Source organism: Euprymna scolopes, chromosome 19 (genome assembly GCF_053919585.1).
Source record: "Euprymna scolopes isolate OS-2025 chromosome 19, ASM5391958v1, whole genome shotgun sequence".
NCBI lineage: Eukaryota > Metazoa > Mollusca > Cephalopoda > Sepiida > Sepiolidae > Euprymna > Euprymna scolopes.
The window spans coordinates 114,424,552-114,443,394 of NC_136500.1; the positions used below are offsets into that span (position 1 = coordinate 114,424,552).

General features: G+C 32.4%; 1 protein-coding gene across 8 annotated transcripts in view; it reads left to right on the top strand.

Annotated features, from left to right (window-relative positions):
• LOC145239883 (syntaxin-binding protein 5-like) overlaps positions 1–18,843 on the top strand; it is a 678,091-nt gene that overhangs the window by 576,060 nt on the left and 83,188 nt on the right. For 4 of the 8 annotated variants that reach the window (XM_080103493.1, XM_080103494.1, XM_080103495.1 and 1 more), the window contains one exon: positions 2,007–2,793. In XM_080103493.1, the coding sequence (XP_079959619.1) occupies positions 2,007–2,793 (787 nt within the window). Of the gene's footprint in view, positions 1–2,006; positions 2,794–5,584; positions 5,730–18,843 lie in introns of all 8 variants that reach the window. The other 4 variants (XM_080103497.1, XM_080103499.1, XM_080103498.1 and 1 more) reach the window with 1 other exon arrangement.

Sequence of the window (18,843 nt, forward strand, 5' to 3'; positions counted from 1 at the left end):
AATTTGTCAAAAGGATTTCAGCCATTCAGTGGTTACCTGCACTCAGATTTGAACTTGATGAGAGGCAGTTTCTTGCATTTTGAAAAACTTTTAAATAAAATCTATTCATTATCTCAAATATTCCAAAACTCTTCAATTACTTTTAACTATCTTGCTATGGATTTTTTTCTTCTGACTCTGGAGTTAGAATTATCTGCATTAAATAAATGTCAATGAGTACATGATATTAAAAATTGCTCATAAAGGAGGATTCATTCTTTTTTTCTTTTAACCCGAGTTACCAATATACCGAGTTACCAATATACCAGTAATTTCCAAAAATGCTATATACCAAGTTTACCTCTAAACTAGTATTTTTCCGACCATGCGTTTTTGTCAGGGAGCTAAAAATAGCTACCCAGTTGCTGCTTAGCCTCGATTTAGCGCAAGCCTAATGTTTTGCAAATGGTTTCCTTTGTTTCTGCAGAGTTTTGAGTTGTTTTGTAGACTAAAGTAGCCATGAAGCAAGCTAGTGATGAACGAAGCACTTCGACAAGTAAAAGAGCAAGATCTAGAAGTTTCACGGTGCAACAAATGTTGGATAAAATGACAAATTCTGATTCAGACAAAGGCGAATTTAATCAGGAGTATATTTCTGAATCAAGTAATGCTAGTGATGATGTATATATCGATGAAGGAGAAAGTGATGATAATTCTGATGATGCAAGTGGGCCTAGATCAAAATCGAGTGTTAAAAGTAGGAGGCGTGTAACTCAACCAGGAGATTCTGGTGTGGTTGATGAGGGATGGGGGTCGCAATTTTGTAGCTCTAGATCTGGATTTCACAATTTTGCCCAAGAAGCATGCACAGGGGCAAATTAGGTTCAGTAGCTCAGGTCTGGTAGGGTTAAATTATTTTCTAAAATTTTATTTCAATAAACATTCATCAATGAGTAATATTAGAATTTAAAGAAGCAAAAGAGTAACATTATAAAAATTCAATGAAATCTTTGCAATGTTTGTAAGATTTTCAGAAAATAAATTTCTTCTGTTTATCGATGAAAAATGTAAATCTTAAATAGTTTTAGAAAACTTTTAAATTGAAAACTGATCGTGCGTAAATCAAGATTTTAAAAGGTGTTTGATGGTCTTTGCATTTTGGAGGTGATTTACATTTTCTGTCGAAAATGTTTTGTTGTGTAAACAGAAGGTTTATTTATTTATTTGCGGACTGTTATCCTCATCTTTATATTTGTTGTTGTTTCACTACATTTCGACCAACTATTCTTCTGGCCTTCTTCAAGTGTTAAAGTCAGAGGAATACTTAGCCGAAACTTATGAAGCAACAGCTATGAAGATGAGGATAATAGTTTGCATATGAATATACAAATTACTCATCTCAAAGGATTCCAATAAAAAATGATATATAATAAGCAGAAGGTATTTGATTATTTTCTGAATCATTTTCAAAACATTTTAAAGATTTCATTGAATTTCTACAATGTTGCTGTTAGATTCTACTTCAGTTCTAACACTATGAATTTTAGCTGAAAAAATTCGTTTATCAAAAATGAATAGCGAGCTATTATTAGCTATTTTAACATTTTATGGTCATTGAAAGAGTTGACTTTAATATCACTTAAAGTATGGATTGATTTGCCACAAAAACAATGCAATTAAATCTGTATGCCATTTTAACGACAAACAAAACAAAAAAAAATCAATTATTTGGAAAAATATTTTATTCTAAGAAAAAACGAACTTACTTTATTAAAAAAATCTTTGAATTTTATTCTGAATTCCAATTAAAAAAAATCTCTTGGCTGAAATCTTTATAACGAACAAGAAAAGCAAATCCATTCTTTTCCTAAAGTATGCATTTTTTTTTTTTTTTAAATCAATTCTTTCCCTCCAATATTGTACAAGCTGCTGTTTTTTGTTTTTTTTTTTGTTTTTTTTTTTTGTTTTTTTTTTTTTTGTTCCTTAATTTGCATTTTAGTTTGTACCACTGCTCCCTTATTTTCCAGCCCCTCCTCCCCCCGGCAAGTCGTCGTCGTCGTCAGCCAATGGCTAGTGGCTCTTCTCCGTGTGGCGAGGAGGAGGGGGAGCAGGTGCACCACCTCCCCAGCACACACACGCCTGACGTGACCACTGAACCAACTTGCATTACCACCAGTTTCTCCTTGTCAAGTGACTCCATTTCAAAACAAACTGACGATGTAAAAACCGCCGACGAATCCTGGACAATTGTCGAGGTTGAACACGAGCAAACATCTAGTTTACAGCCTGTTGAGACGCTCAACACACAAACAATTTTCCCGCCAGTAAAGACAATGCCTCATCGAACAAAATCAAACAAGTTACCAAAGCCGAGTGCAGCAGTTTCTCCAATAAAACGCTCTCCATCTGAATCTAACATTAGAAAACGAAATTCACCCAGAGAAGACGACTCTGTATTTTGCAATAGCTCATCTAGTCGAAACCTACACGAAACCCACAGTCCCATGTCACGGGAGGCATATTCTGATGTAAACTTAACTGAACCATATCCTAACTTGGACGCCAGTAGTCCTTGTGCAGATTCCAAAGACTCAGAACCGTCAATATTCAGAAAAATGAGCTCCAGTCTCAAAGCTATAACCCACAAGGTGAAAGGCAATTGGCTAGAAGTAGCACATGACCCTCATAAATATAGGCCCCCTCGACGGTTTGGCGATGTCGGGAAGGTTGATGTAATTGATCTAACGAAGGAAAATGAATCATCCTACAAAAGGCATATGAGCAGAAGTGAAATATTCAAGGGACTTTTTGTAGGTATGTTGTAAAATATAGTTAAACTTAAAGGTTACAAAATTTTTGTGCTTGCTAAAATGTACTCACCGCTTTAACTTTCCTCCTTTTTTCAGGGTGAGAGCGCCACCTATTGCTTGCCATAGCAAGAATTGCGATAAGTCTAACCACTCTTCTAATCCTAGTCTATTTGTACTCATAGCACTAACGGCCTTAGACTGCATGCAGGCATCTATTCCCCACCCCCGTCCACCCCCACCCCCACTGGCAGGTGAACGTTTGCTTCCATAGCAGCTGTTGGTAGTCGATGCATGTACCTGCTTTTCCACTGACCATCTTTATCAATATCTTTTTGTAGTGATTCAGTTTTGAGCTGACTGTGATTTTTGCCCTCAGATAAGCCACACATAGACAGCTATATTACTATGAAACAGCAGATTCAACACCAACAACAGCACACTTCATATTTTCTCAGAGGTTGTTCTTCTAGAGCTTTAATAGTGTTACTAAAAAATGAATTCATTTTGATTTTTATAATTACAAAAGTAACAAAACAAAAACTTCTTTGAGTTAATGAATTAAAAAAAAAAATCTTTAGTAAAAGGAGGGTTCCATTTTAATTAAATCTTTGTGAAAATCTTCATTCAAATAATCTTTATTTGGTCAGTAAACTCAAGAGGTCATTGAAATTGAACATAGCATAAACATTGTAAGAATTTCCTGAATAGAATGGGCTGTTTCTTCTGTTTGCACAAAGGTTGAGAATAGAAAATTTAATAAATTTCTCTTATTTAATATTGGGAGTATATACTTTCTTTCACGCGGGTATTTTCTTTCAAGTAAATTATTTTCTTTTTCTTTTTTGTTTTTTAGTCCATCAAAAGATGTTCAATTCGCTAAAATAATTCTGGCTGCATTAGTAAATGACAAAATGTGCAAGGGAAATAACTCTTGACGACTTTTTGTCACAAAGACAAAGTTAGTTTTAATTAGTATTTTGAATTTTAAAATGGGAGAACTAATTCGAAATCTGTTTCCAGGTTAGAAGAATGCAAGTTGAAACAACAAACAGATATTTCATTTAATTAAGATTTAATATTTGTAAAATGATTTGCCATAAGATTTTAATTTCAAACTGACAAATACTAAAAAAAAAATTTTTCTTTTTTAAATCTCTCTTGCATAATTTTTATCTTGCATTTTCTAATTAGAGTTTAATCAAAATTATTTTATTTTGTCTCTGCATAATTAGACATTAACACGGCTATTCTTGTTTCACCAAAGTTAAGTGAGGTTGAGTCTGATTAGGACTAGATGGGTAACCATTTGGGAATAAAACTATAATTGTTAACATTAGATTGCAGGATGACAACTGCAAAGTAGAGATCATCCTCTAATAATATCATTCTCAATGTAAGAAATACGAGGCTGTCGTGTTCAATTTGAAATAATGACAGAATAGAAACTAAATTATGATAAACACAAATTAACCTAGTAAGGTGTGGCCTATGTAAATAGAAGGCTATTCCACTAAAGACACGTAACTTGCTGACATTGCAGAATAAAGTACAATGGCTATGGTAGGCAGTTGAAAGTCAATAGTAGATAATTATGTTAATTTTTTTTTTTCTTTGTAAATCAATTCACTATCATATCATAATGGTATTATAAACTCTTAATCCCACAGATTTCAATGAATTGATTTGTATAGATTTAACAAGAAATTGACTGCTCAACAAATAAACTTAAGTCTTTGAAATTTGCAGTTTAAATAATACTTGATTTGAAATATCACAAAGTGATATTTCCAGCTTTCATATTATTTAAGCTGCAAATTAATATTAAAAAGCAACGAACCATTAGTGGTGTACACTGATGGTTAATGCATACTTTGGTTAATTTTGATGTTAATATTTTAATTCATGATATGACATAATCATGTAGAACATGACAAGAACTTTCTTATAAACCATTGCATTTAAATTTCTTGGAAAGAATAATTAGTTAATTTGGGGGGAGGTACTTGTCTGGTTTGATATTTTTATCTTCATCTAAATTGGTCTCTTATGTATGAATAAAAGTTTGGAAGTATGAAACCATTCATGTGCAATAATTCCTGCTTATTCATTGACATTGCAATTAACATTAGAGATAATTAACCGTTTTTAGATCAATATTCTGGTCACTATACTTATACACTTGTGTAGTGCTTATTTTATATCATAATTAATGCAATTTACTGCCATTAATTAAATATTAAATACACCAAAGCTTTAAAGTATTCATCCATTTTAAATTAGTGTTAATGTAATCCTCTTTTGTAAAGTCTTATTTGCTTCACACAACTTGAAAGATAATTTGTGTAAAAGACAAAAAATATATGTATTATTTAGCAAATGACCATTTTCAGCTTGGTTGTGCATTTTTTCAAGCTTGGCCATTTTTATGTTGAATTTTGAAAAAATTCAATTTTGACAGAATTCCCCAAATTTGAAACTAAACACCTGAAAAAAGTCGAAAGTTACCTTTGCTGAAATACTAAGAATCTAACAACCTAGACGAGAAATAGTCGGAATAATCCAAATAATCCAAATTCTTGTCTCAAACATCCTGAAATGCAAAATAAATAAACTATCAAGTGGTGATAGTTGTTCTATGTTTGGCTTATCAAAAAATGGTGATGGTACTGCTGATGCTGCTGCTGGTGGTGATGATGATGATGATGGGTTTCAATGTTTAGAATTGACTAATCCAGGGTTTTGAACATGACGGCTTTCATTAATGCCTTGCTTGATTTTTTTTTACTTGATTCTAGATAGATGCCGCTTCTCCCAGTCCCAGCCCAAAACAAAAGAAACAGCACCCGCACCCAGAGCTGAAGCGGACAAAGTCGCAGGCGGCTACCCGCAAAATTCAGAAGGCTCAAAGCAACGCATCATTGGAGGATAATAATGGAGGAGGTGCTACTGCTACTACTACTCCTAACACCTTAATAATATTATGACTATTACTATTGTTATTACTTTTATTCTAGTACCACTGCTAATGGCTGCTGTTTTAATATTTCTTTATGAACCTACCATTTCTTTTTCAGTAGGGAAACCTTTTCTTCTTTTTTTTTTGGGGGGGGGAGGTGGGGGATAATCTCATAGTTTGTTTTGTTTTGTTTTGTTTTTTTAATTTGAGCCAGAGTTATTCATAAAGAATGTACGAAAGTTGTTTTCTGGAACTGATTGGTAAAATTGAGAATTGCTAACATGTAGGAATTATTATCTTCTAGATATCAGTATTTAGTTTGACATTTTTTTTTGTTCAATGATAGAATAGTGACACATTCAAAAAATACTGTTTGTCTTTTGTTTAGGAACACAATATAATTGACTTAATGTTTTTTAATTCTAGTCAGAAATGCTTTTCTAGTAGACAGTTAAATGAGAGAAGAATCACTTTATAATTTAACACAACCTAAAATGAATAACTGTGATAAACATTTATACCTCTAATTTACATTTAAAAAAAATGGTAATTAATTTAAGATCATGTAAAATTCAAAAGTGATTCTGATGCCTTTAAAATGTTGACTAATTTTTTGTTGGTTTGAAAGTTTTGTTTTTTTTTGTTTTGTTTTGTTTTTTTAATTTAAAAAAAAGTAATTTTTAATCAAGTAACTATTGTATCATTGAACATATTTTATTTATTTGTTAAATTTAAATTTCTAGTTGGTCCTTAAATGTACATACCCTACAACATGCATGTTTCAGTTGACCCCCCTCATTATTTTACAATTTAATACCAAGTTATTATAAAGACGTTTTGTTTGTTGTTTTTCCCAAATTTGAGCAGTTTTAAATGTCTTGGCATTTTATCTGAAAGTAAGCATGATATGTTTGTCTTTTAAAAGATGTCATTTTTTTTTGTATTGAACCCAGTTAATAAACGCAATACAGATTATCAATTCATTATCTCCAAGAAAAAAAAATGCTTTTTTTATCAATTTAAATACTAGCAGCTACATGAGCAAGAACTGAAATTTCAGATAAAGTGGACTCGTTAATATGTGGAATTAGTAACTAAACATGAAAGCTGGCTATTAATTTCATGGACTAAGGGGACAACCGATATTTCAGTCATGTAGTCAACCTTAATCTGTAGTAGCTCCATTACATGATTGAAATATTGGTTGGTTTTAGAGATGTCTATGTAGCTTTTTAACTAGTCAGTTCTCGTGTTTATCAACTAATTCCATATATATATATATATATTTCGTTGAAAACGATGAATATTATATTTTAGTATTTTACTTACTAACATTGAGGTATGAATCCACAATTTTACTGTTATGGGCAAAATAGCAACTTGTGTTCATTGAAACATACCATAACTTGTATGCAATAGGTGGATTATCTTTCATCATTAAATAACACAAAAGGAATTAATATGCTGTAAGTGAACTTGTATGATCTTTGGAACTTTTACATGCTCACCGCAATGATAAAATCATAAAAGGATGCTGCTGATTTTTTTTTAATTTTCACTTTATCGTACCTAAGTGTTTTGATATCCTATGACCAAAAGCTTCACAATTGCTAATTTTCTTGCTCTCAATCAAATGACCATGATGCTAGAGATGTTCAGTCTTTTTTCAAACAAGCGAATCGTCTGCTTTATATATGGCTAAAACTTATAATCCTTCAGTTCACAGTTTGAATCAGCTGCATTGCATCTTGATTTTTTTTCGGCTTTTATGTACAGCACATTCTTTGTCATTTACTTTGGAGATGGGGAGGAGGGGGGAGATTGGCTTTGTCCATTACATTATATTTATATGCATAGACAATATTAATGTTTGCAATAATTTTGTCCTTGTTAGGAAGTAAAACATAAAATAGATATAGTTATAAGATTTCCTGTTGAGAACATATTAACTTTATTGATGATGGCTATAATGTTAACATGAATGTGTTTGAAAAGAGTTTTTATTTTTTGCCAAAAATCTTGGATTTTGTCAGCATTCAAAATGCTGGCAAAATGACACTCAAAATAAACTTTGTCGTTTTCAACAAAATGTATATAAAAGAAAACTTCATGTCCAAACATGCCTTGAAATATGAATATAGATTTAGAACTAGATTTTTTGAATTCTTATTTTGCCAATCAGGATCCAAAGAACAAATCATATCAATTCTATACAAGTTGTTTTTTTTTTTTGTTTTTTTTTTTTCTTACCAGTGGTTCGTGTCAGGTTATAGCAACACTCTTTATGACATATCAACAACAGCAAATTCATCAATTATTCAAGGAAGTGATTTTTAAAAGAAGTGGAATTTTTTACTCAAATATAATTTTTTTTTTTTTTTTTTCAATTTTCAGTTTTTGTTTTGTTGATGTCTTTAAATCTTGTTCAGATTTCCATTTTCGTTCAGCATCAGTTTGTAAAACAAGATAAATAGCTTCACCATCCACTGAATCATGCATCAAAATTGTTTCAGCTACAAATGTGTTAGACACCTTACATTTAATCTTGTCCTTTACTGTCGATCAATAAGAAACATGATAGAAGACTGTATCCTCAGTACAATCCATCATGATAACTTCTATTCCATCCTTTATGTTGGCATAATTACATTTTCATGACAAGTTAGAATGTCCACTTCAATGTTTCTGGAATGTTGCAGTTGAGACTTATGATAAAATCACAGTGTCCTGAAGCTCATCAAAAGTGCAGATGCAGACATTTGTGTGCCAATCTTGGGAAGTATGAGAGTTTTAACAGATGCACTATCTCGTCAGCCAACAACTGATTGAAGCCATTTTTTATGCTTCAGTTATTCAGTGGTGTTATTCTTCAAGGCATTTCAAACAGATTGCCTCCCTTTATGTATTTTGGCACACGATTTATGAAATAGACGCAGTAAAAACAATAAAAGTCATGCATAATGTAACATCCGAGCCAAGATTAAAATCTATCTGTTCTGATGCTATACTTCAATTTTTTGTTCTCAGTTAGTGGAGGAGAAATCCTTCACGACTGAGACCATTTTTAATTTTTGCTCCTTTCTCCATATTAGAAAAAAACGACCTTGGTGTCTAACTCTGCCCTCGTGGGGAGGCAAAGGAAATAGGAACTAGTGATATGAAAACGCTTTTCAACTACAACCAATCTTATCAAGAGAAATAACTCATTTTTAATTTAAGAGTATAAAAGGACTAATCTCCCTTTTAATTAATTTTTTTTTCTGTATGTTTAAAAACAGTATACAAACAAGTAGAAATTAAAGAAGTAACCAAACAATGTCTTGTAATAGCGGGGCAGATTGTTTCAGCAATCTTGAACTTGGTGATACAAAATTTAAATTTGTCAGGTTTGCATCTGCAGCCATCTTGAAAACTGGCAGCCATCTTGAATTTTCTGATGGCTAACGTTCTTTTTTTTTTAAATGTATGTTCTGAACGTCATTTGTGCCAATTTTGGTGCTTGTATCACTGAGTGAAAGATTCTTATGGAATATTGAGATAACCTGCCTCACTATAGATACATTTAGTATATTGCAAACTAAAAACCTTTTGAGGGTATTTTGGTAAAATCTTTAATTGGGTTAAAAACAACCTCTTTACTAATCACTTCCTTGAATCACTTTGATATTCTATATAATATTTGGTACTACATATTATAAATGCTATAATATTTAGTATAAGATATTTACATTAGTCATTGATGAGTGTTAGCATCACCACCAGTCTGTATGAATCAGTGTAAAGGAGTGAAGCTTATTCATGATTATCTTCTGGTAAAATTCAACTTGGCACACTTTATTTCTTTATATATGAAACTTCTCTCCAAATATATTTGCAATGTCTCCAACTTGGCAGATTAAAAAATATAGAAAACAATTAATTTAAGTCATTATCCATAATCAGTGAAATATGAATTTAATTTTACTGTAAAAATGAAAGTGACTCTGTTTAGCGATTTGTCTCCTTGTATTTTTTAACTTTCATTGGTGAAGTAATGTTTAAATTTAAGTGAAATTAAATGGTATATACATATATAGGCTTTGACAATACTGTTTGGTACTAAAACACTGCTGGATATGAAACAAGGTAAAGAAATTAAATGACATTATTGGAAGATTTTAATAATTTTAAATTATTAATTGGCTCCTGACAAAAAACACACCTGAACTGACTCATTTTTTTTTTCTTTCTGAAGATGAAGTCTACCTAGAAAATTCCAAGAACATAACCCACCAATACTATCCTGGTTCAACACATTACGTTGGTAAATAAATAATTAATGTAATGGCCTTCAAATCTAATGTAAACAAGTTCTTGTTGAGCCGTTCCCATAAATAATCAAATTCTACCCAATTTACACCATTAACGTTTATTATACTACCACTTTACATTTATTAACCCTTATCCTCGAGTGGCCCTCGGCCTTGATAAGTGGTTATTCCCTAGTAAAAAATTGTTTTGAAAATTATTGAAAATTTTCAATATTGCTATTTATTCAGTTGACCTTATCTTATATCCAATAATGTTTTTCTACCAAGCTGCATTGTTATAGCCTTCAAACATGATTGCTTACACACTATGTGCACAATGCTTCAAACAAATCACAACATCGTCCTTGTATATATGTCCATTGATGTCATTAATAGAAACAAAAGGCTACATTGGTATGGACACATGGAATGCTTAAGTGGTGCCATCAAGATAGCTCAAGATTTGGAAATCTCCAGTTGGCTGAGAAGCTGTCCTAAATTGTCTTTGAAAGAACTGCTGAGAGAAATCACATGGTGTGCAAACTCTCTGAAGTTGATCCTCATGATCGTTTTTTTTTTTTTTATTAACATGTGGAGATGTGGAGTGAAATTTGCCATGTAAGCAGACACCCAGCTACCTGGACGGGGACCCATCAGTGTGGATGATTCCCCTCAAACAGCACGTTAATAATAAAATAAAAAAAGAACTGATGATTATAATGTAAAAAATCAAATTTTCAGAATCTGAACATATCTGATCCAAGATTGCAGACCTTGCACGAGCAAACATCTTTTTCATTTAAATTGTAACATTACTCATCTGTTAAATGCTACTTACAAGAACATTGGGAGGCAAATTAATTAAAAAAGAAAGGAAAAAAAATGAATCCACTTTCATTAACTATTTTTAAATTTAGATTAATAGCAAAAGTCTGTATCCATCTCAGACTGTTTAAAAAGGCACACTATTGGAAAACTTCTATTTTACTTCATAAAAAAATTACATAAAAATAATAAAAAAGTTGTAAATATGAATGTTGAACATTTTGATCCGTCAGATTTTTTTTTTTTTTTTTCCAGTTGGGCTTTAATGTTTCTTTTTCGGCTCTGTTAAAATTAGCTATATTTAGAGTTTGTTGTTTAAAAACATTCTTACAGAGCCGTTCAATCATTCCCTAAAGGAGAAATGCTTCCCATCACCTTGTAAAACCTCTACAATCTGATCAGTTTAAAAATGCTGGCAATTGGTTTTCTGTTTCTCAGTACAGACCAATCAGTCTCATGTGCATCATGAGTAAGTTGTTGGATCTGTAATACATCAAGAAGTTCTCAACCACATTAGCAAGAACAATCTATTCTATAACAAGCAATATGGATTTTGTTCTGCACTTTATATGCTAATTGTAATATTACACAGGATCAGATGATCTATTGATAGGGACTTCATTTCTAGAGTAATAGCTTTTGACATATCAAAGACCTTTGATAGTGTTTGGCACAAAGCTTGCTATATATATATATATATATATATATATATAATCTGAAAATGTTTTCTCAACCATCAAATCCTTTCTTTCTGATACTTTTGTAAATGTGGTCATAATTGAGCTAAAGTCTAAAGCACATAGTATTTTATGCTGGTGTGTCATAAGGATTCATTCTAGCTTCAACCCTCTTCTTGGTCATCATAAGTGATCTCTAAAATCAGATTTAACATTTATGCAGGTGACACAACCATCTATGGCAACACTGAAGAGCATTAACGATCAAGATTTTTCTGATTTTCTCTCTTCTGACCTAGAACATGTAGTGCAATGAGGAAAAGATGCTGGTTGCTTTTAATGTATCTAAAATGAAGCTTCTCTCTTTTCACCAATAATGCTTGAATCCCCAATTAAAATAAATGGCCCGCTCCTTGAGGAAGCTATCTGCTTTTATAAGCTTCAGGAACTGTTCTTTGCTCAAGACCTAAAATGAAAGACTTGCATCAAATGTGTTGCTAAGGTTACTGGAAAAACAGTTGGATCTTTCTAGTGCTCCAAAAAGTATCTCACTCCTGACGTAATCCTTGACCTGTATAAGAGTTGGATACATTCTAAGATGGAGCACCATTTCCATATCTGGGGTGGTGCCTCTCCAAGAACCATTTTCTGCTTTGACACAGTACAAAGCTGATTTTGAAATCTAATGGGGATGTCCTCTCCTCTTCTCTTCTCTGCTGCGTTTTTCTCACAGAAGAGAGGTTGTTAGTCTTTCTCTTAAACAGTGCTTCTCCTATTGTACTAAGTAGTACCAGATCATCAGGATCAATCCCTAATGTTTTGGATGTCTCATCAAACTCTCATAAAATAATGAAGAAGAGGAATGTTAAAGCATTTTCATTTAAGTTTAATTAATTTCACATTTAAACAGAGAAATAAAAAAATTACCAAAATTGACTTAAGCACAAAAGTGTTGATTGTTCAATCCCATTTATAAATATCAAGATTTTTGCAACACCTCAATTATTTTTATATTTCAACAAAAGATTACAAATTATTTTTCACAATTACTTTGGTAGGTTTATTGAATAATCTGACTTGTAAGAGGAGACATGCAGCATTTATTTGGAAAAAGTGTGCCATCACATTATCTGAAATCTTAGAACACCTCATTGGGGTATAAAAATAAGTATAAAGTTTTGTTTATATATATATATATATATATATATATATATATATATATAATGCCGGGTAAGATTTGTCTTTTTTATTTGTTTTTCAAATGTAATGCTTATGCACACTGAAGTTTATTGCATAAAATGTTTAATACTTTGCTTTTTTTTCAGATTGTGTACATTTTGTTCCTGTTACTAAATAATATTCTCCCAGTGTAATCTTAACAAATATCTTCAAATAATCGGTTGTCAGTGCTTGTTGCAAGATCAAACATTACTTACTTTTCTTTGAATAGCTGATTTTTCCTGATTTTTTTTTTTTCTTTTCTGGTTAGATATTCTCTAGTTCTTCTGTTTGGCAGTGGGTGTGGCCATCTTTAGCCACTACCTGCTAGCTTTGGTACTTCTATATTCTCCATTCTCTCTCTAGTATTTCTTTTATCCCAACCCCAGTGCGTATGCATGTGTGTATATTTGCAGGGGTCACTTTATTAGTTCAGATTTAATGTTGGAGGAGGAAGGATTAACCCTCGACCCTCCTATCATTCAGAAGCTTCCATCATCCTGCTGATCTGTTTCTTGATTCCATTTTACCTTTTAGCCATTTCTTTCAAAAGAAAATCTGCCTTGTTTTGTTTGCCTTGTTGACTTGTTGTAGTTCCTGTTGCCCTCTTATGAAGCATGGCTTATCTCCTTTTGTTTGAGATTATATTTAAGAAAAAGAAAACTCAAAAAAAAGTTGAACAGAATGTTTATCAGAATTTTAATGAACAGCTTTTTTTGTGATGGAATTGAATGTCAAGTCCTAAAAGTTTAGAATGCATATTTTGATAGAGTTACTAATATTGTTGATGTCTTGGAAATAATGTAGCTGAATCAATTGTATTTTACAATAACTCTTTATATGCCATCAAAAGTTCTTCAACATTTATATTTAGGAAAATATGTCCGTTTAATCTTCCACCTGTGGCCTGACAAGGCTGAGTTCTATCCAAATGTTTGTTTTTGTTTGGCTTTGTTCAGTTAGGTTGAGATTTGACCATAAAGAATGTTTTACCCCCAAACTGGTAACACATATTAAATACAACATCTGCAATATATGTATCCTTTCTGTTAGCTTTTTATGACTTTGAATGTAGCAGTTAGATCTCATTCTTTATTGGTAAACTTGAGGTTCATAATTAAGCAGAAACATCTCAAAATAGAAAACCGTACACATGTAGCACAAACTTAATCTGTGTGAACTGTGCATGATGAAAAGTAGAATCCAGAAACCGTTGCTCTAGAGATGCTTGTTGGAAACTGTGTCTGGAGGAAGAGGGGGGCGAATAGGAGTTGGCCACCAAAGAATTAGGTCTTATATATTTCACGTTGGATTTTGAATATAGAAATTTTAGTCTTTCATTGTTTTAACTTGTATTTTGTCATTTTGCAATGGTTGCTTGATCATTGATGTGCAGATATTTAGCAAACACTTTATTCAGTCACCCATGATTATGGATTTTTTTGTTTTTAAGAACTGCTTAAATTGTATTAAGGATTATAAGTATTGAGTTTAGTCGTATCAGAATAAAATTTGTTGCCTATATAAAAATAAAGGCCGTCCATGTGTTATGTATAAATATATATATATAGTTAAATATGGAATGAATGTTTAATATATGGAATAATGGCTAAGCATGGCAACAGACTAGTAAAAATATGGACACAAGTACATCATTAAAACAGGACCAAGATATTTTAATTGATTTATGCCATCTTAATCATTTCATATAAATGAGCTGTATTGAAAATAGACAAAACTATTTTATACAGGGAAGTGAGGAAGATAAGCCAAAGATAAAACGGGGGTTGTGTGAAATGGGGAGGTAATAAGAGAAGATATAAAGTGGGGAATGAGTGGGAGCAAAGTTGATGGGGTTAAGTCTTGTGTGAGGGTGGAGTGATATGTAAGATATGTTAGGAGGAAATGAGAGAGGGAGAGTACAATTGAATTCATTATTTATAAAGATTTTAAATCATGTTCCATATAAGAATATGTGGATGACTACAAATCTACTACAAATATATATTTGTAGTAGGTTTGTAGTCATCCACATATTCTTCAGATATGCAAGGAATTTGGGCTGAAGGTTTAAGACATCTAAAGAAGCCATGTTACTTCTTTTTGCATATCAGACAAGTTCAACCAGTAACCAGGTTTTGGTCAGAAAAGAACTCACCCTCTAAAAGCGACAAATTATGCAACTTTTTTTATACAGTAATAAGTCACCATCTACCAAGGTCAAAGGTCCTGGATATGACCTAAAACTATATCCGATGGTGAGGCCCCACCTTGTGGGCCTTGGGGAGTGCGGAGCCACCCTTTAATTGCCATTGCTCCTAGGTCCACTCTGACCCGGAGTGGTAGTACCTGTTAGGGTCCCAACTATGGGTTGAATAAAATCCGACTTAAAAAAAAAATACACTCCATTAAAAATCGTTCCTCAAAATAACTAGATTCGGCATTAAATATTCATATAACCTGAAAAAGGTTGATATGCCTAAAACAACCAACCAACCAACCAAGGTCAAAAGCCACTCGAGGATAAAGGTTAATGATTATCAGTTGGATGATGAACAATTTTATAAAAGAATTGAAAATGATGAAAGGAATGAACAAAATTCGATTACTTTGATAGTTTGACAAGTATTTGTTTACATTGGATTTGATGATGACCATAGTTTAGTCTGCAAGGAAACAATTCTGTGACAACATCTTCTAAAGAAAATGTGCACGGAAATTCTACTTTGTTTTGAATACAGAGGAAGAAAGGAAAGTTCTTTGCAATGATGGTAGAAAGATAAGTTCTTGCTATGAATGTTTTGCTGAAAGAAACCAGGAATTGGCGCTCTGTTGAGCACTTACTGTGAAAATAACGAGAGTAGGAAAAAAGAAAAAATTAGCAAGATTGATTTTCTGTGTGAAATCGCCTGTAGAGAAGAGATCATCTGCAAGTAGATTGTAACTAAATTATTTCTTGGTCACACGTTTTAGTCAGTCAAAACAGCAGGCTTATAATAATTGTGTGTTACATCAGTCAATGACTATGTCACCTCTTAAAGCTGAGTGCAATATTTTATAGATGTAATTATCAAAGTTCTGTCATTGTTCATTGATGAAAACTCAGTTTAGATTTTGTCGTGAAAGGGTTTTAAAATAAATGTTTTAAGGAACTTTTTCTAGTCATTTTGTTTGTTATCAATATTTCAAAAGATTTCATGCTTATAAATTACAAAGGAAAATTTTTGATTTATGAATTATTACAAAATTTTATTTACAATGTTCATATTAAGTTGACAGAATTTGATCCTTCAGAAGTTATGGCTCAAAAGATGACAGATCCTACATAATTCGTATTTGGTTTAGAAAAATTCAAGTTTTGAAATATTCAGAAAAACGGAAGTATGTAGCAAATTTTATAGTCAACAGTTAAGGGAAAACAAATAAGATTATCATTTTTTTTTTTTTTTTTTTGTGTGTCAGTTGTGAACAAAGTGATTCTCGTCTTTGATTTGAGAATGGGAGGATTTATCTGTGTTCTTTCTCTTTTGGCTCTTTGTTATGGCAAGGACATGTTTGGAAATAAAGGTTTTCCTTTGATTTTAGAAGTACAAATGGATCAAAATATTTTACTTTGTTTACCTTTCAAATGTTAGAGTCAGAAATAATGTTCTATTGGACATTTAGAATCATTTAGAAAAATTTTTTTTTTTTTGTATTTAAGAAGCAAACATCATTGTACAGTTTAATCCATTATCAATTCAGTAAATTAATATACAAAATTATTACCATCTTACCACCATCATCACCAACAACAACCACCCATGGCGCCTTTTTGATGTCCATGTGTCTAACATATGCTGATATGTTTACAAAGTCAGAAAGTAGTACATCTTGTATAAAGTTTGGAAACATTTTGTCAGGCCTATAATTGCTGAAATATGGAGCAACTCGCCTACATCGGTTGTTGGCTGCTGAGGCACTGCATCCTTTAAAACCCTTATGATATTCAGAAATTTGAAAAAACTACACCTGATGCACACACACGCTCTTCGTGCACATGCAGACATGTGCATGTGTTTTTGATGAATTGTAGTGCTGTGCACTGTGCACAATGATTTCATTATGTAAAAAAAAAAAAAAAATGGCTGGTGAGGTATTTATATACTGACTGCAAAATTCAAAAATAATTTTGAAGCCTTCAAACTGATGATTAGAAATTTACAAGTAATTCCTGACTTTAATTGAATTTAACATATTATGCTGCTTCATTTGTGTTCAAAAACCAAAGGGGAATGTTGATTTCCCAACATTTCCCTGCCATATCAAATATATTTTTCTTGTTGTTCTTGTTAATTTTTCTTCGTTTTAATCTTTTCTTTTTTTTTTTTCTTTTCATCTTTGCATCAGAAATATCTCTGAAATATTTGATGCATGTGTGCTAAGTTTTGTTTGGTCTTGGCCATCTTCATTTTTCTTATTTATTTTATTTTTTTTTTCTCATTCATCAGCATGAGACCAAAGATTGCTGCTGCTTAGCAGCTCAAAACTGTCAACGGTTATCTCCCCTTTTTAGACTTTTCAGGTGTTATTCTACCCATCTTGGCATCTTCTCAAGAATGCATTTTGCCCATTTAGTGCTGTCTTGTGTATTGCATCTTTTATTGTAAGATTTGGATTCAAAGAGATGATGGTGTTGTTTTCCAAAATTCAAACCATTTCTGCTCTTTTTGCAATTTTCTAAAATCCAAACTTAACCCATTGCATTTCCTATTCGTAAACTTTTCATTTTTTTTTTTTTTTTTTTTTTCAACTTGTTCATCTGCTTTCTGTAGGACACTCAAGTAAGTGAATTCTACTCCCCATTTATTAAACTTTTCCTCTTCCTTTTTCTCCTTATTGTAATTGTCGTATTTTGGTGACATTCCCTACCTTAGTTAGAATCTACATAGGATTAGAAGCTTTTGGAATTGAGAGGCTTGCACAACACTGAGCCCCATTTTTTTTTTTTTTTTTTTTTTTTCATCTCTTTATGGGATGTATTTCTAAAAAACAATCCAGATGTTAAAAATTGATCTAGTCACATGATTCTCAATGAATCTTACTTTGAGACATGACAAATACATTTAGTGTTGTTATAAATAAAAAAAAAAATAAAAAAACTGCTGGAATGCAGACCTAGGTCACTATATTTTCGAAATAAGCTAAATCCAGGTGATTTTACATTGACTGAAATTAAATTGAGGTAACAGCATCTTAGCTGAATTTGTGTTGAGGCAATTATAACTCAACTGAAGCCAGATTAGAGTGAAAATACTTTGATGGGAATCGGGTTGAAACGATGGTACTTGATTTAAGCCAGGACAAACTAGGATGGTGGGTGTGGCTCTATCTTGACTGAATCCGAACTGGTTGTGGCTCTACCTTGACTGAATCCGAACTGGTTGTGGCTCTACCTTGACTGAATCCGGACTGGTTGTGGCTCTACCTTGACTGAATCCGGACTGGTTGTGGCTCTACCTTGACTGAATCCGGACTGGTTGTGGCTCTACCTTGACTGAATCCGGACTGGTTGTGGCTCTACCTTGACTGAATCCGGACTGGTTGTGGCTCTACCTTGACTGAATCCAGATTGAGTTCAACTCTACCTCAATTGAAACCGGACCTTGGGTGACTTTACCTTGACTCAAGCCAAACTGCTGCAATTCTACCTTGACTAAAACTGTTCCAGGACAACTGTGCCTTGACAGAAGTTGGTCCAGGACAAGTGTGCCTCGACTGAAGTTAAGTGTTGTGAACAGGTACATTGTCATGCTGAAGAAGACATATAAAACAAAGGCATGTGGAGAAAAATGCGATGGTTACAATAAGATGACACTTATATACAGCCAAGATATCAGGTTGGATGATAACACCGTATGCTGATCCTTATTTTGCCTACATCTTATACAGCGCACACAGTCCTGTTAATTTTCAGACGCATTTCATATATTCTTCAAATAAAATTAATGTATATTCCAGCTGTGTTGAGTAATATACTGAGATTTTTTTTTTTTTTACTTGATTTTTTTCCCAGTAATTATCAGCAATGAGATTTGAGTGTGGATCAA